The sequence below is a fragment of the Pseudoliparis swirei genome, chromosome 22 (assembly GCF_029220125.1).
Source record: "Pseudoliparis swirei isolate HS2019 ecotype Mariana Trench chromosome 22, NWPU_hadal_v1, whole genome shotgun sequence".
Taxonomy (NCBI): domain Eukaryota; kingdom Metazoa; phylum Chordata; class Actinopteri; order Perciformes; family Liparidae; genus Pseudoliparis; species Pseudoliparis swirei.
In genome coordinates, this window is record NC_079409.1 from 11814732 (window position 1) to 11837896 (window position 23165).

Genomic DNA, 23165 nt, shown 5'->3' on the forward strand with positions numbered 1-23165 from the left:
ATGACTAATTGCATGACATATTTGCGGAGTTAGTAACACACATTCCATTGGTGATCAAAAGAAGGATAGTATTTTGTAAAACGTATCCAATTTGTATCAAGGTGATTTCCAACTTCCTTTTGGTTTGAGATCACGACATATTTGTTTGTCGTCAATCATCACTGTTCCGTCGATATTGTAATTCAGCCCATTCCAGTTGATCAAGTTCCCTGGAGTAGAAATTTGATCATTCATGTAGTCCTCCATCTCACAGGGTGAAAGGACGTAGTTCCACATGTGGACATCAGACATCATGCCAACAAAAGACTGCTTCTTATCAAAGCCCCCGCCAACGGAATCCTGCTCCTGTCGTGGTTGCAACGAGTTGAGATGAAAACATTTAATTGCAGATTTTTTTTACAAAATGTATCAAATTACAGACATTTCTGGATTTATATAAACTTTGTTTAGCAATTAAACTCACTTGTCCGAGGATAGTAGTAAAGTTGTCGATTTGTGAGCCGCCAAAGTATCTCATAATTGAAGGCTTTCCATCTAGCCACAGCTGCGCCAGACCAGATGCAGAGTCCCATGTAGCACAAATGGACTGCCATTGGTTCAGTTTGTATTCCTGCTCCTCAAATTTGACGCTTACTTTCTGGACTTGGAACACAATCACATCACGTGCACCAGTCTTGAACAGCAGGAAGGCATTATTATGAGAGCTTGTGGCCAGAGAGAATAGCGAGTGGGTTCGGCTGAGGTCTGTAATGGATCTACAAGCATTGAATGAAACAAGAAGAATAGTAAAATATGATGCTTTTATAATCAGAGATAAAGGGAATTTGTTCAAGCGTTTTGCTCTGAAAACATTACCTGAGACAGACAGTTGCAGCACTAAAAGTCTGTTCTGATGTTGTCAGTGTTACATGAGCTGTATCGGAGTCTTCTGGGAAGATCAACATTTTATCTACAAAAAAAAGAAAAAAGAAAAATGCTAAATGACCATGTAAGTTACGTATGAGCACTGCTACCCATGTAGGCACTTCATCATTTAAGATTATTGAACGTTATGGAGGTTTTATGAAGCTAATTAACGTGCAATAACAAAATCATGTTTCTGTTCTACAGATCTAAAAGTTTGTTTCTCCTGCAAACGATGGATTCCTTCCTGAAAGTGAAAAGACATTAAGTCTGTACAAATGTGTAACGTATTTTACAGTACACACCAAATATATGTATTCCCTACAGCAGTGGTCACCAACCTTTTTGAGCCCAAGATCCCTGACCTCCGCCTTCATGACCGGCAAGATCTACCTATTGAGGCGTTGAGAGAAAACGACCGTCCAGACTGGACTTACAGCTTTTTATTTGGCCTAATTGTCATTTTGGTCCAGCGTTCAAATTGATGTGACCAGGAACACAGAATTTAAGTGTAACATAACAAGTAAGATATTTGTTAACCGCACACAATATGAACAAGAAAAAACACATTTGCAATGAGCAGCTGGATGAACTAGTACTACCAATATAAATGTTGTATTTATTTACATTTCATTGCCTCTGTACCTGTACTCTAGCAATGACAATAAATTGAATCCAATCCAATTACAGCATGACACTGACAACATGATCAGTCAGTGGAACTCATGTAAGTTCAGCTCTCATCATAATGCCATCACGTCATGTGACTCCAGTCAGAGTGATGGCTGTGACTGAACTCTGCCTGTGAGCTTGTAGTTAGTTCATAATCACAGACAACCAGTCTGAGGCAGTCTGTGAGCTGCTGTCAGTAATCCAGCTCCTGGTCTTTGATTTGGTGATTTTCTCAACTCCACTGACGAGTTTTTCGGGGCAAAATTGGTATTCATGAAAGTTTTCTCATCTGGGATTGGTTCTGAACTCACACCGTTGGTGATTACGTTCACATCAGCTCTACAGACATCCTCAGATTTAAATCATTTTCATAATAATAAATATGAGAATCACCATTTGTGACTCCTGCATCTGTCCCTTTTCAAATAATAGAATAAATGCAATTGCAATCACTTTCAAGTAAACCAGATTGCTCTATCAGACAAGAAAAAAAAGCTCAATGTTGAGCTTTTGTTTTGAAGGACAACAGCAGAAAAGCCCAACTCACCGAGGTAAGACCTGGCAAGTCGCCAAGAATCTCGGCTGTCCCGCACGAGCAGGCGTAACCTGTTAATGCCATAACGTAAACATGTACACGAAGGTACAGGCATTTCAACATTTATTTATTGATGACTTAGTTTTATGTCGGTGTACTTTGAGCTTGTGTAATATGTGAAGTTATCAATAAAGGTCTTTCTGCATTTCCCCTGCGCCCCACCTGTAGTGGTACGTTCCCCTCTTTCAGGAGCACAGCTGACAACACGGCTGTGTAAGCGAACCCGTTTTCAGGCGTTCATGAATCAGGCGGAGATCTTTTCTGACCTCAATCTTCCAGTCAGAAAGAAAACATTTCAGAAGACACCTCAGAAAATGTTCGAAAACAAGGAACAATGTGTTTCTGAATTTATTTTCATTTTATTTTGGAGATCGACAGGGAACGTCTCCGAGATCGACCGGTCGATCGCGATCGACGGGTTGGCGACCACTGCCCTACAGTATAAAAAGAAACTTACCTGTTTACATCACTACATCTTTTTTAAAGAGTTGAATACAAATCTCTTATATTGTTAAAATATGTTTACATCAACATTTAACCTAAAATGACGAGCACAGTAGACATTCCACATGTTTTTTCAAGTTGCAATATATAACAGTTTCATTCTATTATTTTCAGAAAATAATTGTAATTGTAATTGATAAATGATAAGGTCAATGGCATTGTATGCAGAAGTATTGTGGAATTCCCTCTTGTTTTTTGCTAATAAAAAGAAATATGTTGTACCTTTAGGAACTGCAGCGCATGCTGTCAGCATTACCAGGAGAAGAAGAAACGACATCTGATACAAAGACAAATAAAGAGACATTACATCAATGGATATTGAGTTGCTATTAACTAACAATGCACACATTAAATCAATTTCCTGTTACCTGTATATACAACACAATATACAGCACAATACAGATTATAAAAGTGCAGTGATCTTAATCAACACTCTGAATGTACTCTTACCTTGAAACTGTGGCAGGATGTGGTCACAAGAATTCAATGCTAGCTCTCGGTGTCATGCTATCCTTGTGCTACATTGTTTTATATAGTATGTATCTCTTTGTTTTGTCTGTTCCAGTTTTACAAAGATCAATCTTGTATGAGCATTGCAGAGGGTGAAAAGAGTAAACGCAAGAAAAAACAACACTTGTAATAACTACTTACTAACCGAGAGTGAGGTCATGCACGGAAATATCAGACTGAGGCTTTATAACGTTTTTACAGAGGTCTGATAATTCCAGGCATTTTCCCGCATTTCCCGAGCGGTCGAGGTTAGTAAAGTTGTTTATTTTATGGCATTTTTCGGTCCTATCATTTTGTAAATAAAAACAAAATGTAATGTGAATAGAAAAAATGTCATTTTGTTCAGCTCTCATGTCTTCTCACAACACAATGTGTTTCAGGTGTTGCTAGCAACCAATTACTTAACTTCAAGTTTCAGTGATCAATAGGAAAATCATTTTGCCGATGGGTGCCCTTTTTTGGGGTTTGAGCACCTGCTCCCCAAAATGTCTGTGCATGTACCTGATGTACACTATGGATAATTAAAAAAGAAGAAACGTTCTGAATGTTACAATGTGACACTTTAATTACCACGTTAAATCATATGCAGAACAAGCAGAACAAGCTGTGAACCTGTAGTATTTTAAAGAAATATGTTGGATTCCGATTCACACAGACACATATAGTCACAGGATAGTTTGACTAAGTTACTTAACCCTTGTGTTGCCTTAGGTTCATTTTGACCCGAATCAATATTACACCCTCCCCCCGCCTTAGGATTAATTTGACCCCATTCAATGTTTAATGTCTCAACAAACAAACATAAAGTGCCTCACACTTAAACTTGGAAAACAATATTAATTCTAATAATTTTCTGGAGGTTTTAATTGCTGGCGTCAAATTGAACCCAAAGGGTAAAATATGTTAGTAAATATAAAGGTAACAGGAGGGTGAAACTGACCCAAAGGCGGGGGGAGGGTGTAATATTGATTCGGGTCAAAATGACCCTAAGGCAACACAAGGGTTAAGAACAGCTGGGTATTCACATGACGTGGACTCAGTACAGACAACATGTGGACAAGCTTGGTGTGAAAGGACAGGAGAAGTTTGTATGTGCAAAAAATAACTTTTTTAGATGACGAGATGCAAAGGAGGGAAGAGAGGAGGATGGAGCAGCTGTCTCCATGGTATAGTCTGGTGCAACGAGAAAAATATGCAGCATATTTTTTGCCCAAAGCAGAACATTTAGTCAGAGGCATCCTGTTATCTAGCATCTAACAGCATTATCCGCACACACAATCTGCAACTCCTTGCTTAGAGCTTCTCACGTTGTATTTGTTCTCCTATGACCAAAGAACTTATGGCCAATTTTCTGCTTTTGGGTTGTGTGTGTGTGTGTAGGTGTAGGTTTGTGTGTGTGCTTAGGCATAAGTTGGATAGAGTATTCCAACATTGCCTTAGGAAAGAATTAAGATGTAGTAACATGCAGAACTACTGTGAAACAGGCTAGCTTACATTTATCATTTGCACTCATGTTTAATTTCACACAACTGAGCAACCTTGAAACCCGTAATATGATTATGTATGTACAGCTATGATGGTGTGCGTCTATAGGAGCATAAATAAACAGTCCAACTTCAACAGGATCACTTGCTGCAGCTTAAAGCAATAATCTTGTGTGCACTCAGAACCAGTGGCGGCTGGTGAAATTGGGCGGGGGGGGGCGCAGTTGGGCGACGCGGTTTAAATAGCACTCAACAATGAGAAGAAAAGAGGTTTTGAGTAGAATATAGTAGAACACAAAGCTTTATTTCAAGAGCACACTATGCTCAACACGGTCCAACAACAACTATCAACACACTGTAACTTTGGGCATGAGAGGTTCAGAGCAGCTTTAAGAAACATTGGGTTGGGTTTCAGAGGTTTGCAAAATAAAAGAGTTTCACCCTCACATGAAAGAGGTTCAGAGCAGAATAGTCAGAAAGAGATCACATGTTACATTGGGTGTTTGACAGAGTAGCCCCACTACGTGTAAAGAAAAGTAGCCTCCTCTCTTTAAAGTGGTCAAACTTCTCCATAACTCTCTGGTTAAAGTCAATCATGTCTGTAACCAGCCTGTTTCCATTATTCTTGAGGGAATGTGTCTGTTTTTCAGAACTACTTCGCTGTGTTTTCGATGCCAGTTCGTTCTCCTTCTGCTGCTCTGCTCTGCAGACAGGGTTAGCTTCATGCTGTTAGCGAGTTAGCTCCATGCTCTTAGCTAGATAACTGCGGCAAGATTCATGCTTTACACTTGTCTGCAGCTCTTTAGATCCCTCACCCCGTTGTAGTCCAGAGAGTTTCAGTCCCAGGACTTTGGAACAACAGACAGGGGAAACTAAACAGCGCATTACTCACTGAGCCTCCAGCTAACAGCTCCGTTAGCAACCTGCTCCCGTAGCTCCGTGGAGCTCTCTGGGCTGAGGGAACATACCGGTCTCTGATCTGCCGAATAGTCCAATCACGTGAAATAATAAAACGATGTCATTGGCCAGAGCGCACATTTTTGTGCCCCAAGATTCACGTTTCATCCGCCAATGAGAAGCCGTCCTTGCCGAAACGACTGTGAAATGTTTGCTCGCTGCCGCACACACAAGTTGGGCCGGAGGCCCGAAAATGGGGTGGGGCTTCTCTCCGTGATAATGAGTGGCGATATATTATATTTTTTCGCCATAAGCGTTGAGACGCTCCGCGAGGGGCGGGGCTTATCTCCGTGTCTCATCTCCGTAAAGACCGGAATCATTTCCTTCATCCACTACGAAATAACTAACCACTAGTTCTGCTTTCTATTTGTTGTGGACATCCAACACACTAACACCCTCGTGTTTGGGTTCATGACATCACCCGTAGGCTCACTCAGCTCGGTCACTTTCACTGATGAAGTTACTGTTACGTCTGAAAGAATTCCGCTTCCAGCGCTACGAGAGCGGAACTCAAGAGCTGATTGGCCCGAGTTGCGAGATTACCGCCTCAAAGTTGAAATATTTCAACTCAGGGCAAAAATTGCGCCGCTGTAAACGCGTCGCCCCAAACGCGCCGCCCGGGAAAACATCGCGTCTATCCATGGACGGATTAAGAAACCACGGGCCCCTGGGCCTGGACGGCGCATCGTGTCATATCATCATATCAATACAATGTTAATAACAGCGACGTCACGCGCGGAGGCTCAGGCCTAGGGGCCCCCTGAGCTCATGGGCCCCTGGGCCTGGGCCCGGTAGGCCCGTTGGTTAATCCATCCCTGCGTCTATCGCAGCCACACGCATCTGTACGTTGACTTTTCATGGGATTCGGTCGCGCGGAAAAATAGTTTCGCTTTTGGTGTGAACGCACCTTGAGATGCAACACTCATGCTGAAGGGAAATTAGCTAATTACATTAAATCCAGAACATAACTTTGTATTTACTGTAAAGACTTTTGTCGTAGAGATCTTCCCATTCTTGTCAACACATCTTTTTATCTACAGTATTACTAAAGTCTTATTAGACTTAAGATAACCCCTTTCAGACACTTATCAGCTCCTACATTTACGCTGTCATTTTGTCGTCAGCAAAATACAAAGTAACGTGAACCGCCAGTTCACTGTTTTATGAGAAATTATGCACCGGAATATTAATTTTCCAGCAGCAGTTCACACAAAACCAACAGAGACAAAAGGACAGCTAATTAACTTTTCCTTGGTGGATTATGCAGTGGCAATATTTTTGTGACAATATGTGTTTTTTTAAACACAATGCAAGACTAATAACATTCCAATCAGCCTCCGCTGTGCATTGTTTGTGATAATTAACACTTTAGCTGGTTGACATTAACATTTAGTTCAAATAAGGACCACTGACTCATTTCAGATAAAGACATTTGTACTTGAAGATGGTTGGTAGTGTGAGTAGGAAGTGTGGTCCTGCAAGCAGGTGTTGATTTCCCACAAAATATAACTTAATTTGACTGGCGAATAAAAGAAAAACAAACCATTTCATTAGGTTATCTAAGATTCTCTGCAGACAATTAACAACATTGCAGTGAAATATTCACAAAATTAAAATCTAGTGATTGGTGGACCGATTTTTTTGAGTGTTTCACAACTCTCAAATTAAGACTGGTAAAACCGGTTTGCAAGTAGGGAAAACCTTCTGGTGGACATAACACTAGCCTTGCTCCATTTTCCGAGGGTAAAAACAACAATAGATTAATTTGCTGTCTTTTTAGACCTTTTACAAACTGTCATCTGCTGTCTGGGGCCAATCAGGGAGGATCCCAATCATCATTTGGAGCCAATGAATAGGCAAATGCACTTTCACAAGAGATATTAATGGAAGGTACCTTCTCAAGAGGCAAAGGCAAGGCACAAATAAAGTAAAGTACAAAAACAAGTAAACATTAACCTCTTTGGAATTACTGCAGGAAAAAGTACCAACACAGACATTGTAAAGGGGAAGTGCACTTCTTCTAAAAGGGTCAGGGAATTAAAGTCCCCTTTAAGCATAATAATAATAATACTTAAACACATTAAGTGAACAAGAATTTCTCAAACATTAGAAGTTCACTGTTGATGTAAATGTGAACAGTGAGAAAATTGTTCGACACAAACCAAAATATCCTCAAATAAATCTTATATTGGCAGGTAAATAAAAAGCTCAGTATTCGTCTGTGAAAGGTAAATAGATACTAAATGATGCCATTAAAGATGTCTACTCTCCCATAGGTCTACTTATTTGTATTCGGTATATTTTTTTATGGATGAGTTAAATCTAGTTATTTATGTACATATGTATGTGTACACATGTACTGTGCCATTCAAGGAGAGATAATTCATGAAATGATCAAATTATAACTGAAAAACATTCATTTCTAACTATCTATTGCAACTAGTTTATTTAATTTCCTACGGTGATAACTGTAGATTGATACAAATATTGTTGGTCAGTTTTAATTAATTTAGATGGCTTAATTATTGATGAATTATTAGAGTTCCCTATTTGTGCAATAGCAATTAGTCACTGATAATGGACGAAGAGGTACAACAGTCACACTGAAGAGGAATGAACTTATAGCTAATTGCAAATTCATATTGCCCCACATTTCATCAATAACTTTCTTGTGAAACACAAGAAGATCCTTTGAGTTCTCGCCCAGCACATACGCCTATTTGATTCAACAAGAATTTCAAAAAAGAGGTGTTTATGGCGTGTATAGTGTTACTGCGACAGCTACTAATATTGTGCTGCCTAGTTTGTTGTGGAAGGACATGTTGTTCCATGAGCTTCATGAGAAGTTGTTCATTATCTTCATGAGAAGCTTCAAGAAGAGTGAAGTGTTTGGGCAGCTTCTTCAGAGACCAAATGTAATGTATGGTAATGTATGTGCCCACATGGCTTTGTTAGTTACCAGTTTCTGTAGCATTCTCATTATGAATATGGATCGATGGGACAGGCTAGTAGTTTTACTTATTGAGAGACTGCCAGCATCTGGCTTTACAGAATACCTGAACAATCAAAAGTCCATGTCAGAGTGTGTGTGATTTACTATCAAAGAACTGGAAAAGTGATGAAACATGGAGAAACTTGAGCACTGGGCAAATATTCTGAGAATAGGCCCGTTCACATATAAGGGACTGACTACAAAGTATTGCCGTCCCATTAAATTAAGATGTATTGGTCACAACTCATTTGAAGCTGCGTTTATAATTTGTTGGCCAGTAGGGGGCAGAGAACATTGAAAATAAGCCAACAGATCCAGATATATTATACATAACATGTTCAAAATGTTCAACTTACATAGTCAGCAGGCATGGAGCACCGTCACCTCAAGTGTCTATGCAGTAGGACTAAACTAGGACAATATGGTAGCTGGGCTGAATACCTGGTAAAGATGCAGAGTGATAATTCCCTGATTCACAACAAGCATTACATGGTCAATTGATTCCCTTTCTTATTGTGTTCTTGTCGAATTCTTATCTGATTCTGAGAAGCGAGGAAATTAAAACAGACTAGGAAATGATGTTAGTGATCATAATCACACAGCTTGCAGAATGAGATTTAATGAAGAACGCTGTATCTCTGCATGTTGTGAAATACTGGTGAATGTCACATTATCGACTCATGATTTTTTATTTTAAAGCAATTCCAAGTAAATCCCAAGTAAAGTCCAAGTAATCTGAGATAACCACATGAAGGAAGAAATACTGGAGCCAGAGGGTTGTAATTAGTCCTAGTAGAAACACACCAGCTAATTCATAACTTTCTTTACTTTGTCAGTACTGTTTCCATTCAAACTCCTGTCATTTCAGAATACTCTTTCTGTACCATATGGTTTATACACGTATATTTATACACATAGTTTTGTCTGGTCTCTACTAATATGAGGTATCGTAGAGCTCTGGTTGCAATATTACATGTTACAATATTTATTTCCTCAACAAGTCAGGAGTAAGTGATGACAGCATTTCACATCAAAGCGTCACGCACACTTTGCGTTATTCACATCATGCATTAGCCTCATTTGCGCCGGCTGGCATGATTCCGCGTCTCCTTGCATCCTTTCGCGTCTTTGCATGGACTTTGTAGGTCATCTTGTTCCTTGAAAAAAAAATTTAACAAAGCATTACAATCCAACATTTCTGCCTCTGGACAAATATTTTTTGGGTTTCACCAAAGAATAAAGATGACTGAAGAGAGATCATTTAAAACAGGACTTTATTGAAACATATTTCAAACCCACTTGATTTGCGGAACTCACACTAGTTTTGTTCTAAAGGTTAGTAACAGATCTTTTGTTTATCTTCTATCAGCACTCTGCCGTTGATGTTGAACTCCAGCGAACTCCAGGTGAGCACATTCCCTGGAGTGAAGTTTAGTCCGTCGACGTACTTCTGGATCTCACAGGGGGAAAGGGTGTGGTCCCACATGTGGACATCAGACATCATGCCAATGAAACACTGCTTCAAGTCAAACCCCCCACCATGGGAATCCTGCTCCTGTAGATTATAAATGTGGTTTGAGATCGTTATATATTCATATACTTGTACTGAAATCTATACACTAGACCAGCGGTTCCCAAACTCAAGAATGCCGCGGCCCAATTTGAAATCTGAAAATCTTCTGCGGCCCACCCAAACCTTAAATTACAACCAGCGTTGACGACGCGTTTGGGGGGGGGGGGGGGGCTGAGGGAGGCGCGCGCCGGCATCGGAGCTCTGGCGCGCGCGAGCCGAGAAGAGTTGACGGGGGGGTAGACGAAAATTACAGGGTGACGGGTGGTCAGATTTCACCCTGTTATAATGGTAGGGGAAACACTGGAGTTGATAAGCGTGTCTTCTTGTCTGATCAATACGCAACTGTGAGGTGCGCGACTTGTCTGAGCGGCCAGTTGCTGATCACTCACTCAACAGCCCGACCTGCATGAATAGATGGTGCGCGCAGCGCGCAAACATTTTTTTTGGGAGCACCGAAGACCCATTTTGACCCAGGAAAAACCCTGCTGTGTGCGCGGATGTGTCGGCGCGCATCACAGCAGACAGAGCGATGCGACCCGAGAAGTGTTAACGGGGGGTGCTGAGCGATTAAATATATCTCTTGTTCTGCCTGTTTTGTGATATACATGCCTAAAAGGCGCCTAATATTTCTAGACTGAAATAATATCGGCATTATAATTATTATAACTATGAGGATTTTTTTTGTTGCCGATTTTGTGGAGCCCCCTCAGGACTTGGTGCCCTACGCGCAGCGCGTAGTGCGCGTTATGGGAGCGGCGGCGCTGATCACAACTCTGATCAAAACATAAACTAATACTACAAGAGGGCGCCCCATTTGACATTGTTTTGTTTGGCGGTCAGAAAAATAGGTCAGATAAAAGAATAACACGTAATTTAAATCATAAATATTTGTATATTAATTTCAAACTTTTCAAAATTGAAAATTAAAAACATTTTATTTATTTATTGTAAATGAGCTCTCGCGGCCCACATGCAGTACCTTCGCGGCCCACCAGGGGCCGCGGCCCACAGTTTGGGAATCGCTGCACTAGACACACACACAATAAACCAAGGAAAAACATGTTGTATTAGGGAGCTTATTAATGAACCAGTACCTGTCCTAAGATAATTATAGTGGATCCAGAGATGGTTGATCCAGTTGAGACAAATTTCCGAATTGTAGGTTGTCCATCAAACCACATCTGCACCAGTCCGGACTCAGAGTCCCATGTTGTACAAATAGAGTGCCACATGTTCCCCTTGTAGTCCCACCCTTTATATTCTGTCTTTACATTCTTGATATGGGGTTCCATCTCTTTATTTGCTTCGTCCCAGAAAATTAGGAATTCATTGGAACTACTGGTTGTGGACAAAGAGAACAGGATGTGGTCCCTCTTTAGGTCTGTGAAGGACCTGTAAGCATGGCAAAGACACGATTATGCATGACACTTTACACACTCAGAGATACAGTGCAACCCGCTATATTTTGTACATTTGGCGCATTCGGTTTTACCTGTGACAGATGGTTGCAGCACGAAAATTCTGTTTTGATGCTGTCAGCCTCACATGAGCGGTGTTGGTTTGTTGTGGGAAGGTAAACATTTTACCTGACAGATCTGAAAAGAGAGAGGCAAGATTTTTTAAAAATATCTATTTGTTTGTCAGCATAGAATATTATTTCCAGCCATATGTTGGCTAACTTCATTATACATTAATTGCGGTAACACATTAAATGCTATTTTGGATTAACATTTTTCTTGTCTTAGAAACAATATCATATGAATCACTGTCTGCTGAACTCTGTCACACATGTAAGTATTGCAGGATGTATAGGAATATTTTGAGGAAGGTAAATACTTGCTATGATGTCGTGATGTATTATACAAAGAGAGACACTATACACCATTATAAAAAAACTTTGAATACTCCGCTTTTTGGTTTGATTATTGTTTTGTGTGGTATATTTTTGTTTTGTCTGCAAGACAAAAATATACCAGAAATAAATGAAAGTAGAAGGTGCACCAACATTCCCAAATGAAAAAAATCAAATCACAAAAAAATCCAAGTTGGATATTTAAACATAATATTATTTGTTTACTAATGTTCTTTAAATTTGTTCCTCGTAATTTTTGTAATTTTGTAGAAAAATATAGAATGTAAAAATAATAAATGGATTATCTCAAATATAGCTGACTTGTGCTTGAAGACAACCTCTGTAATTAGTAAAAATATCTGACATATTTTGCACAGTTCAAAACTCTGATATTAATATACTGCAAAAAGAAGGAACAAAATCAGAAATGAATTACTTGGGACTAAGAGTATTGCATGACTATAATGTACTTCAACGTTTCCTTCTGTTATTCTTTCTGTTAAATAGGGATTTTATATTTTGTTTACCTTGTGGAGCTGCAGCACATGCTGTCAACATCGCCAACAGCAGCACAAACTTCATCTTATATACAGGGGGAAAGAGACCATGAAAAACATTCATTTTGTTGTTGATCCAATCAAGTCGACATTTTTATTTACTACTAGTACTCAATGTGCAACAAATTCAATCACTCGTATTTACTTTTAACTGTGTTGTAAGTAAAGAAGAAAAAAAAGCTAAATTCCTATATTTGGCAGTTTGTCATGTGTAGCGCTTACCTTGAAATCAGGGTCTGGATGTTGTGTGCAGCGTGGACAGGATTGTGAGTTTTGTGCAATCACTGCTTCCTCATTTCTTCCTATGCGTCTCTGTATTTCCTTCCTTATATTCAATATTTCTTTGACTTCAGATTCCTGTTGTGATCCGCTTTCCACTGAATCAACAGAATTGTACAATGAACTCATCCTTATGTCGAAACGGGCACGTTGTTGCGAGGTACTTCATGAAGCTGAAGTGAGGCACTTTTTTGTGCTTTTACCTAAAAAAATAATGAATCACTGCAGTAAGAAAATATTGTAAAAATTAAAATGTCTGTCTTGTTTGGACTATTTCTGAATATTTATACATATTACTTGAAAGTACTATACTACGACTTAAAAAGCAACACATAGTTCCTAAACAACTGTGAATGCTGTTGTGATTGTTTTGCATTCATCTTCAATGAATCAACAATGAATTACAGGTTGATCAGTTCTGACTAACACTGTACAGTTATCAGAGGTATTTCATGGTTTCTGCTTTCACCTATGGATCAGACCAAATGACTTGACTCTTTCCCACATCAATAGCCAATCTGTACTCTTACTGTAACATGTTCTGGGTATTTGTTGGTGAAATATAGTACAAATGCATTAGCAATGCTATTTTCACTTAGTGGTGGTTTATTTCTTTGCATTTATGCTTGTTTTGGAGTTATTATTCTTTTTTTCTCACTTGTTTTAGCGTGAACTTGTATGCTGTGTTGCATGTTTAACTACACCTGACCATCATGTCAAGATGCAGTAAGTAAAGCTCATAATTGTTCAGATATTGAATGTAAAAAAATCTTATCAAGAATAAACCTGGAAAGACGTTTATATAAAACAGAGAAGACAAGGATATATTAAGAATCACTTTTTATTCATAAAAAACATTTAAAATAAAATGTAGTCGTCTTTTTTATTACTGAAGACCGATTTCACTTGATATATTTTTGGATCTCACATAATGAAAGTGTGTAGTTCCACATGTGTACATCAGACATGCCAATGACGGACAGATGTTCAACCTGTAGCTTAACCCTAACCCTAAAAAGGGGTTCGAGGAAAAGTATTTTACAGTTTAGCTTTTTTGGCATGATTATAATTTTTGCCCATGAATTGAAGATCAAAATTGGTGAAAGTTGTGCAAAATTTCAGGAACATACAGAAAAATAGGAACCATACACAGCACCCCCCCACCCCCCCAATCTCCAAATTGTTCATGATTCATCACTAAAGAAGAAAGCTTTGCGGAAGATCACATGTCTCATGAGAAAATAGTCACATAATATAGTATATATAATAATAAAAATAAAACCCTTTCTCATATCCCACTTTGCCTCTTAGTTACTTATTGTTTTACATGTTTTTGCACAAGTTAATATGTACATCATTTTCTTGATGTACATTTTCTCTGTAAATAACTGTTTATTGAAAAAGGAATGGACATCAGTGATCCGGGGTGTGTCCAGTAAAGCAAACATATGTATCTCTCTATATATATATTTATTCCTCATTACAATTCTTGTCATTTTTTCCTGTAATCCTCATATGATTGCATTTTTAGAATATCTACAAATATTGGTGACATGAGCAATTAACTTAACTGCTGTCAGCAATTGTGAGAGAACACAACAAGTTGCAGAAGTTGCTTGAAATGCTGTTCTGCCACTCAAACTGAAAAATCTAACAAATCTCATTAGTAAAAAATAGATCTTTAAATACATGATGACAAGGTGGAAGACACAGAGTGAGTGGTCGGGCATGTTGACAGTTTGACATGAGGATGTTTCCTGTGTGTCCGTGTGGAAGTGTTCTGTGAGGGGAACAGACTCACACAGTGGACTACTGTAGAGATGTGGCGCTCATGAGGTCGGCGGTGATTGTAGTCGGCCGCTTTAGCCCGCCCACTCTCCTGTTGAGCTGGTTGACGTTTTACTTTAAAGTTTGCAAATTGTGAAATTGTCAAATATGCAAATAGAGTTTATAGCAGCCGGTTCGCTGTCAAGGTATTCCCATTAGTAGAAAATCACAAACATGATTCACAAAATGCAGCATTTCCATTCCTTATTCTAATTTCAAAAGTTTATTTGTAAGGTTATTGACATCATGTAGTGAGTATTTTGTGTTTGAGTTGCAGTAGAGGTGTGTGTGTGTGAGTGAGTGTGTGTGTGTGTGTGAGTGTGTGTGTGTGTGTTTTGAATACATTCATGCATGTGACAACATACTGCATGTCTTCATGCTGGCTTGTCAAAGTGTAAAGATTAATGTTTGATCATGTGTCACCAACAACTACCAGTTATCAGTTCTCTGCTTCCTCCACTCCCTTCATGATCAACTGAAATGACTCGCTGCAGCACAACATCAAGGGCCTATCTCTACTGTCACATCCAAATATGTTTTCCTCTCTGCAGAGGACTTCAGTGATGGAAGAGCTGCACGCCCCTCTCTGCATCGATGGGATGAGATCCTGTAGTGACTGGGGAGAAGCCTGCAGCTCAGAGCAAATGTTTCCTGGAGAACTGCATCAGATCAGCCCGAGGGATGAACTCTGGAGAGGGATCAGACCGAGACGACTATAGAGCACCCTCAACTCTGCGGGTTTGACTGAGCTTTCAGACAGGATGAGATATATTGTATTATATTCAGTCACGCTTAAGTTTATTGAACAGTTGGTCAATTTGACATACAGCAACATTAACAAGAAATATCCCAAAATTAAAAAAAATGTTACAAAGACAATCCAACAAACATGAGAGGAAGGTTAAAGAGAAACTCTGAGGTATAAATACGGTTGTTGCTGATGTTTAGTGAAATGCAACAAAGTGGCCTGTCTGAGAGTTATAGTGCTGTATGCCTGCTTCAATGCCTGAGTCTTTATGTAGTTACAGGGTATAACCCTACACAGTGACATTGTGTCATAATATGTACAACTTCAGACAAAAACTAGAATGGGCACTCGGTAGAGCGCATACCTTCACATATCACAAGATTGGGCATTGCATTATGAACATTTTGGCATTAGTTGCATGCCAATTGGATAAAAATTGACCGTGCTATGGTAAAAAGAAGATTTTGACCTTTCCATGACCTTGACCTTTGACCCGATTTATCCCAAAATCTAATCAATTGGTCCCCGGATAATAGCCAAACATCCCACCCAATTTCATGCGATTCAAGAAGATTTTGACATTTTCATGACCTTGACCTTGACCTTGACCTTTGACTCGATCAATCCCAAAATCTAATCAAATGGTCCCCGGATAATAACCAATCATCCCACCAAATTCCATGCGATTCAAGAAGATGTTGACCTTTTTCATGACCTTGACCTTTGACCTTTGACCCGATCGATCCCAAAATCTAATCAAATGGTCCCCGGATAATAACCAATCATCCCACCAAATTTCATGCGATTCGGTTTAATACTTTTTGAGTTAGGCGAATAACACGCATACAAATAAATACGCGGCGATCAAAACATAACCTTCCGCATTTTCAATGCGAAGGTAACAATGAACCTGAAGTCTAAGGTAGCAGTGCATTGGCACTGCCGTCCTCTGGATCATTTCTCTCCCAGCCCTGTCGAATGCGGATGAGGCTGCGGTCCACGCAGGGCAGGAGGAGCAGCAGCTTGAGCACGATCAACAAAGAAGGCAGCACAAGACATAGCAAGTAGGCAGGAGGAGTGTACCATTTGTAGGAAGAGGGTCTCAGGAACTTGTTCCACACATAGAGGTAGGTGTGAAAGGTACAGAAGAACACTGTCAGGTATCCCAGCTTGGACTATAAGACAGAAAAAACAGTTCAGTCAATCACTAATTCACATAGTTACCCAACTAATTACTGTGTGAAAAGCTTATTAAGTGATAGACTGACCTTTACAGAGACACATTTTTGCCCTACACATGTATACAGATGTGTGCTACTCTGTATAGAGATATTTTATATACAGTACATGCATACACATGCTGGCACATTTAAAGGCAAGTATTCCGTACACATAAACACTAAAGACTGTGGCAAAAGATAATGTATGACCCCCAAATTACATTTGATGAATAACTTAACATTTAAAGCATTGCTCTAATTTAGGATTGAGTAAAGGGGAGGTGTGTGGAAGGAGAAAATGAGCTTGACATGACCCAGTTACATTTATGAATTAGTTTGTTCCCTGTAGTGAAGCCAATTTAATTTTCAAATGGTCAAAGTGGAAAGAAAAGTAAACTTTGGTGTTACAAGAGTGAAAACAATCACAAGTTTTTGCAGCGAAGGATGGAAACAACACTAACACACTTTCAATAGCTCATCCAACGGGAGGTTGGAAGCAGCTTTCTGGCCCACGGTTTTCCATCCGGGCTGATGCACACAATCGTCCTCATCAGTCATAGCTGGAATCTTGGCTGATGGACATGATGGAAATATCGTGTCTGCCAGTATTCACACACAATGTTCAGCAGCATCACTGTACAATTCCTCATCAACTGAATCTCAGCAGCATAAACAGGTGCAAAACTGTAGTGGCAGTACACAGAACATTTCATAACGCACTTTATAATACCTCCAACAGGCCCATTTTGAGTGGATACCTACTGAGCCTTTTTAATATTGTGAGCGTGTATCTCTGTGTGAACTGAATCATCAATCTGCTTGTCATTTGCAGCTTTTCCAAGGCCACAGTGTAGAGGTGAGATAATCAGTTGTCCTATATTGTATTTCCCCGTTTGTATTCATTCTCTCTGTGTTGCTCATGAAATGTCATAGAAATGGCTATAAAATGACGAACAACGTAACTGTCTGCCATTCAGTTTCCTTTTTCTGAGCTACCAGTGCCAAATTAGTTTTCTACAAAAGATGTGAAGCTTTTGCTGTCTTCCATGTTGTCCAAAAAAACATTGAAGTGCAAAGCAAATTGAATAATAAACTCACTTATGAAACAAACTGTTGTCATTTGTTGTCTATTATTTCTCAATTTCTGTAAAAGCACTTGTGTTTCATGGAAACACTTTTGGAAAGAGTGCTTGGGAATCAATAGGGTCAGCACCACTGTAAACTGTAATTATACAATTCTCCAGTTGCAAATGCCAATGCGTGTCTATGTAAACAAGATGCAGCCCAAGAAGAGTTCTGTATGTTGTGTCCATGATGTGTCACGGTGAATGTGCAGACACTCTGAAGCTCACACACTTAACACATCCAGATACTCACAAGTCACATGACTCAGACAGACAGTATCTACCTGTATGAAGCTGAACTCTTTCCAGCTGAGAGCATTGCTGACGGAGGGGAGAGAGGTTATTCCCAACAGGATAAACAGGCCAAATCCCAGAATCCCCATAGAGTAGTAAGAGTCAGCACGCCAGGCCAAGGTGGTGTCAAACACTGACGTTTTATTCTCCTTGATCTTAAAGCAACAGTAAACAAGAAAGATGTTTAAACCAATTTTGTATTAAAACGGTACAGAATTAAGCAAACGTGTCTGAATTTATTATGTTGTCTATGAATTAGTAAATTGTATATCTTACCTGTGAGATGGTATTTTCAGCAATCCTGAATCTCACATAATATCTGGTGAAGAAAATTACAAAACTATTTAAAGAAACAGTCATCATGCCTAATTATGTTTACTAAGGTAGCAGTTACCATGGCTAATACGAGAAAACACTCCTTGTGTTATTTATATGTTGTTCATCTCAGAATTCTAAGTTTGAATATTGGAGATTTAGTTCCACTTGCGGAAAACTTCTGGTGTAAATTGTCTTTCTGTGTGCTGCAATTAATCTCTCCAATGACAGGTCAATTTCCCACAGCTCTTTCTTTCTCTCAATATTTTCCACTGTGCCTTATTTTGTATCATTATGTGTTATTTAACACACTAAAACCCAACCACAGTGCTTCTAAAAGACTAAGCGAGTCTACTCTTTATTATGCTGCTACTGTTATCACTATTACTACTACTAACACCACTATTACTACTACTACTACTATTACTACTACTATTACTACTACTGCTACCACTAATACTACTACTACTACAACTACCATTATTACTACTACTATTACTACTACTGCTATCACTACTACTACTATCACTACTACTACTTCTGCCACTATTACTACTCCTGCTATCACTAGTACGACCAATACTACCGATACTAGTAACACTACTACTACTGCTATCACTAATAAAACTACCACTACTTCTACCTCTACTAACACTGTCACTTCTGCTATCACTAGTACTACCACCACTACTAGGCTACTACTGCTATCACTAGTACTACTACTACTACCACTTCTACCACTACTACCACTGCTATCACTAGTAGTAGTAGTACTACTACTACTACTACTATCACCAGTACAACAACCACTACTACTACCTGCTCTGTGACCACTGCTGCCATTAAAAATACATGCTGCTACCAGTCAAACCTCTGTGACGCTACAAACACATATTATACCTGCTAAACCTTCAACACACCCTTGTCATCAACTCAGCCTTCTGAAGCAGCTGCCGGTGACCCTAAAAAAACTACCAAGTAACTTCCTAGCTGTGTAGAGACCACTATCAACACCCCTGAACCTTCTGTCATCATGTGACTGCTCCTCTCTTTGAGTTGTAGTCAAAAGCTTTGAAATGGTACGAATTTGCATTCATGTATATTCATGGTCAGTCTGAGCAACAGCCAATCAAAATCCATTCCACATTAGGAACCACCTTCAACACTCTCTCCTGTGTGACCTCCAAGTTGTTGTTTTTTTTCTTTCTTTCTTTCTTTCACACACTCATTGAGCAGATTAGAGCAAAATGAGGGTAGACAGCATATTATAAATAACTCTCAGCACAAACAATATTAACCAAATTAAACAGATTCTAGATATTTATATGCACAAACTAAACATTAAAACTGTCATCATGAAGGTAGGATTTATGCAGGGCTGTCTTTAAATTAGATTAGCTTTAGCTTTGTGTTCCTGATAAACTGGCAACTAACTGCAATTGAAATTACAATTTTGATTACAAGGCCAAAGCTGTCATATTTTGTTTTGGGTGATATGGACAACAAAATGTGATTGAACCTTTATTAAATGGAGCAGTACTATGATGTGTGTCCCTGTTACATACCGTATGGGGATGATGAGAGTGTAAAGCACATGTAGGAAAGCAAAGCCAAGTGCTACCAGTCCCAGTTGTTTCCTGCATAGCATCCAGCGATCCAACCAGTCTGGAAAACGCCTTAAACAACACATACTTTGACTTGTAGGATACAGTAAAACACTTTGGGAGGCATTTTGTGCAGACACTAAATAATAGTCCATTCTGTTTTGATGTCTGACCTGTACTTGGTTCCTCTGTAGAGCTGAAGGAAGGCCGCTATGACACCAGGCAGGTAACACAGAGACAACATGATGAGAGACACAATAGGAAACACCTGAGAGATGAGGGATGAACACAAAAGTGGTTAAGGAGAAGAACACAGATATACGTTATTTACCTTCAAAGATTAACTGGTGCAATCATAACAGACACTAAACAGTCTACCGTGTTGGCTAGGGACACCATGATTCTGAAGGAGATGTCTTTTCCCTGTTCAACATAGGCGTAGATGACATCTCGAATCAGCAGATAGAAGAAGAAGAAGGCGGTGAGGCCGACGGCCACGCGTAGCGGCAGCCTCCACTCTGGGAATAGCTGCAGGGGGAAGTCCTCCAGCTCTCTGGCTGCTGACAGAGACCCTTTATCCAGAACTGTGAGGCCCAGCTTGGTGGACACCTCTGCTACTGCCTGCTTCCCCTCAGCACTGTTTCCACACAGGAACACCTGGAGCATGGAAACATACAGAGTATTTATAGCACTCAAATTGTGAGCAGTATATGTCTACATTATTTCGTGTTTTTGCATTTATGTTAATGCATGTGCACACGTAATGATGAAAGGATTGTTTTGACTCCAGAGGTTTGAACATTAAAGTACCTCGAGAGGCTTTATTCATGAAATATACATTTTGTAATAAAGCAGGTCAAAACTGACACCAATGCTCAGTCAACACCGATTTGATGTTTTTGATTGTGCCCCAAATACACCAACTCACACATCCATAAACATAAACATACACCCCCGCCAACACACACACTGTGTGTTTGTTACCTTCCTCAGGGATTGCACAACCAGATCTAAATGAAATGAATGAAAACCCCACATATGCTGCAGCTTTGCAGCACAGAGCAGGAGCACAAATCACGTGACGGAGTGCTTAGATCTAGGAAAGACTGTGAATTGATTCAAGGATTCTTCAGAGATGGCAATCACAGAAAACATGAGGCCGACTTCAGATTTGGCTTCTTTTACACGGATTTGGTTTGATCAAAACTTCAAAATGAGTTAATAATATAGTTTGGATACAGAAAATACTTTTCTGTCTGAAATAGACTATTATTTTTAATTTATTGGTCAATGCCCCGCTGTGTTAACACATTAGGGAATTGCTAAATACAGTTGGGGAATGATTTCACAAGAACAAGAAATGCATTAGGAGAAGAAATCCCAATTTGGCACTTTTAAACTGTCAAATACACATCCAATACTGGTTGGAAAAAACATCACAAACATATTCAGCACCTGTCTATTGGCATCTGAGGGTCCATTCTGCAAGCTCCAGGCAGACAAGGTGTTAAAAGCCTTCACCACACAAGCTCCAGGGATCAGCCTGACAAACAAAGTGGTAATTCAAACCACATGATGTATAAGATCTCTCAATATTTGAGATTATTACATTACAGTGGTGCCTAATTTCCTCTTACCTCTGCAGATACTCAGCATTGGCCTCTGGGTATATATTTTTCTTGAGGTTATTGCTGACGTCCACCAGCACCTTCAGATCAATGAAATCAACAGAGCGGATGAAAAAGTAGAAATCAACCAACTGCTATGTTACTCAAAGGCATCAGACTGTGCAACAAGCTACCTTCCCCTTGAGTTGAGGTGCAAGTTTCTCCAGGAAGTCATAGTGTACTCTGTGAATACAAATAAAGACCAGACCAGCTGACTGGGCTGCTGCCTCGTGGCTCGTCACCTGTACAACATACACAAACACTATTGTGTTGAACATTGCATGAACTTTACATGCGGCAAGACATGTCAGGCTCAGCGTGTCCAGTGATGGATCACTATAGTTGAGCCCATATCGCACGACAGTTAAAGACTAAATGCAGCAACAGTGACTTTGTTTAGCTCTAGTCAGCTTTTTAAAGCCTGATGACAAGAATTTCCTTTTTTCCCACAGTTGTTTGAGTTGGTTCAGGGACCATCGTGTAACACATGTTCTGAACAATCATAAGAAAGAAAAGCCAGAAAAGAAAGTTGAATCCCAGAGTTTGAGAAGACGTCATGCTGTGTGTCATACCTGAGCTCCCTGAGGCAAGGGGCCACAGCTGTGAGGTCTGCGGCTGCCATACACCACCTTGTAGCCCGACTGGAGCAGACGCTGGCCCAGAGAGCGCCCGAAGTCCCCCGTCCCGAAGATACACAGCAGCTCCTGCTCAGGGGCAGCTGCTGTACCCAGAGGATGCAGCAACATGCCCTCTGGCTTCACTTTCTTTGACACGCTGCTCAGTCTGTCAGCCGACATGACCACAGTCTCACACAAACAGTGGTGGTCTCTCCGGTAGTTTCGACAAAACACTCCACCAGCTTTTTTGTCGAAATGTGTAGAGTGTCCAGGCTCAAGGCTCACATGTAACAAAATGATTATCTTCAAAATAACAGCTCTTCTGGGTGCTTCTGGTGAAGAAAATGTCAGCAAATCAACTGTCTGTCCTTCAAGCCCATGTGTCTGGGTTTCTAACTCATTATTCTTTAGACTGACACAGTTTTCGGGCTTGAGTTTGTTTTTGTATTGGCCAATCCCCTCCCATTGCCCAGCCTGCCAAAATTGGGAAATTCCATGGCAAAAGGCGGGAGTACGTCCATCTCTGCTGATAGGGGTGTCAGGGAAAGGTTTTTTGTACCAACTCTGGGTTTTCCAGCACGTGTTTGTGTGGGTGTTTATTGGACTGGGAAATTTATTTGAGAGTTACAACATTGCCTTATTCTGGGAAATCTATGAGAGAGTATGCAACACTGTAAAAACCAAATTCACTGTGCCAAGATAATGTGTTTTTTCTGGTTGAACCAAGTTGCTGCAACACACATAAAGAATCCCATTGAGCGGAAAGTGGAAAGTGAAAGTCCCAGTTAATTTGAGGACATGAAGTAAATGCAGATCTAAAGAAACTCTGACTGGCACAGTATGACACAGATTATTTAATTGAAGCTTAATG

General features: G+C 39.8%; 3 protein-coding genes across 4 annotated transcripts; all 3 read right to left on the reverse strand.

The window, feature by feature from the left end:
• Positions 1-944, reverse strand: LOC130213109 (jeltraxin-like). The gene is made up of 3 exons (XM_056444546.1): positions 856-944; positions 464-755; positions 1-345 (listed from the first exon to the last, which is right to left on the reverse strand). The coding sequence occupies exons 1-3, from the start codon at positions 942-944 to the stop codon at positions 97-99; spliced, it is 630 nt and encodes a 209-aa protein (XP_056300521.1). The 3' UTR covers positions 1-96.
• Positions 945-9193: 8249 nt separating this feature from the next.
• Positions 9194-12869, reverse strand: LOC130213518 (serum amyloid P-component-like). 2 transcript variants are annotated; one of them, XM_056445219.1, is made up of 5 exons: positions 12570-12776; positions 11683-11785; positions 11285-11582; positions 9935-10172; positions 9194-9774 (listed from the first exon to the last, which is right to left on the reverse strand). In XM_056445219.1, exons 1-4 carry the CDS (start codon positions 12661-12663, stop codon positions 9954-9956), a joined length of 714 nt encoding a protein of 237 aa, XP_056301194.1. In that variant the 5' UTR covers positions 12664-12776; the 3' UTR covers positions 9194-9774; positions 9935-9953. The 2 variants fall into 2 exon arrangements, with proteins under 2 accessions (XP_056301194.1, XP_056301195.1); XM_056445220.1 differs by lacking the exon at positions 9194-9774 and adding an exon at positions 12822-12869 and having other exon boundaries at positions 9874-10172; positions 12570-12624.
• A 2607-nt stretch (positions 12870-15476) lies between these two features.
• LOC130213525 (metalloreductase STEAP4-like) lies at positions 15477-22718 on the reverse strand. The gene is made up of 10 exons (XM_056445242.1): positions 22250-22718; positions 21812-21919; positions 21648-21718; positions 21466-21553; positions 20389-20667; positions 20184-20278; positions 19972-20082; positions 18368-18410; positions 18082-18246; positions 15477-16628 (listed from the first exon to the last, which is right to left on the reverse strand). The coding sequence occupies exons 1-10, from the start codon at positions 22472-22474 to the stop codon at positions 16371-16373; spliced, it is 1443 nt and encodes a 480-aa protein (XP_056301217.1). The 5' UTR covers positions 22475-22718; the 3' UTR covers positions 15477-16370.
• Positions 22719-23165: the final 447 nt, after the last annotated feature.

Excerpts from the sequence above, each read along its gene's own strand:
- LOC130213109 (XM_056444546.1), bottom strand. The coding sequence starts at position 944 with ATGTTGATCTTCCCAGAAGACTCCGATACAGCTCATGTAACACTGACA. Across the intron at positions 756-855 it reads GCTGCAACTGTCTGTCTCAG|ATCCATTACAGACCTCAGCC; the intron begins GTAATGTTTTCA and ends CAATGCTTGTAG. Across the intron at positions 346-463 it reads TTACTACTATCCTCGGACAA|GAGCAGGATTCCGTTGGCGG; the intron begins GTGAGTTTAATT and ends CAACCACGACAG.
- LOC130213518 (XM_056445219.1), bottom strand. The coding sequence starts at position 12,663 with ATGAATGTTTTTCATGGTCTCTTTCCCCCTGTATATAAGATGAAGTTT. Across the intron at positions 11,786-12,569 it reads ATGTGCTGCAGCTCCACAAG|ATCTGTCAGGTAAAATGTTT; the intron begins GTAAACAAAATA and ends CTCTCTTTTCAG. Across the intron at positions 11,583-11,682 it reads GCTGCAACCATCTGTCACAG|GTCCTTCACAGACCTAAAGA; the intron begins GTAAAACCGAAT and ends CCATGCTTACAG.
- LOC130213525 (XM_056445242.1), bottom strand. The coding sequence starts at position 22,474 with ATGTCGGCTGACAGACTGAGCAGCGTGTCAAAGAAAGTGAAGCCAGAG. Across the intron at positions 20,668-21,465 it reads CCTCAGATGCCAATAGACAG|GTGTTCCTGTGTGGAAACAG; the intron begins GTGCTGAATATG and ends TCCATGCTCCAG. Across the intron at positions 20,279-20,388 it reads TGGTGTCCCTAGCCAACACG|GTGTTTCCTATTGTGTCTCT; the intron begins GTAGACTGTTTA and ends CTCATCTCTCAG.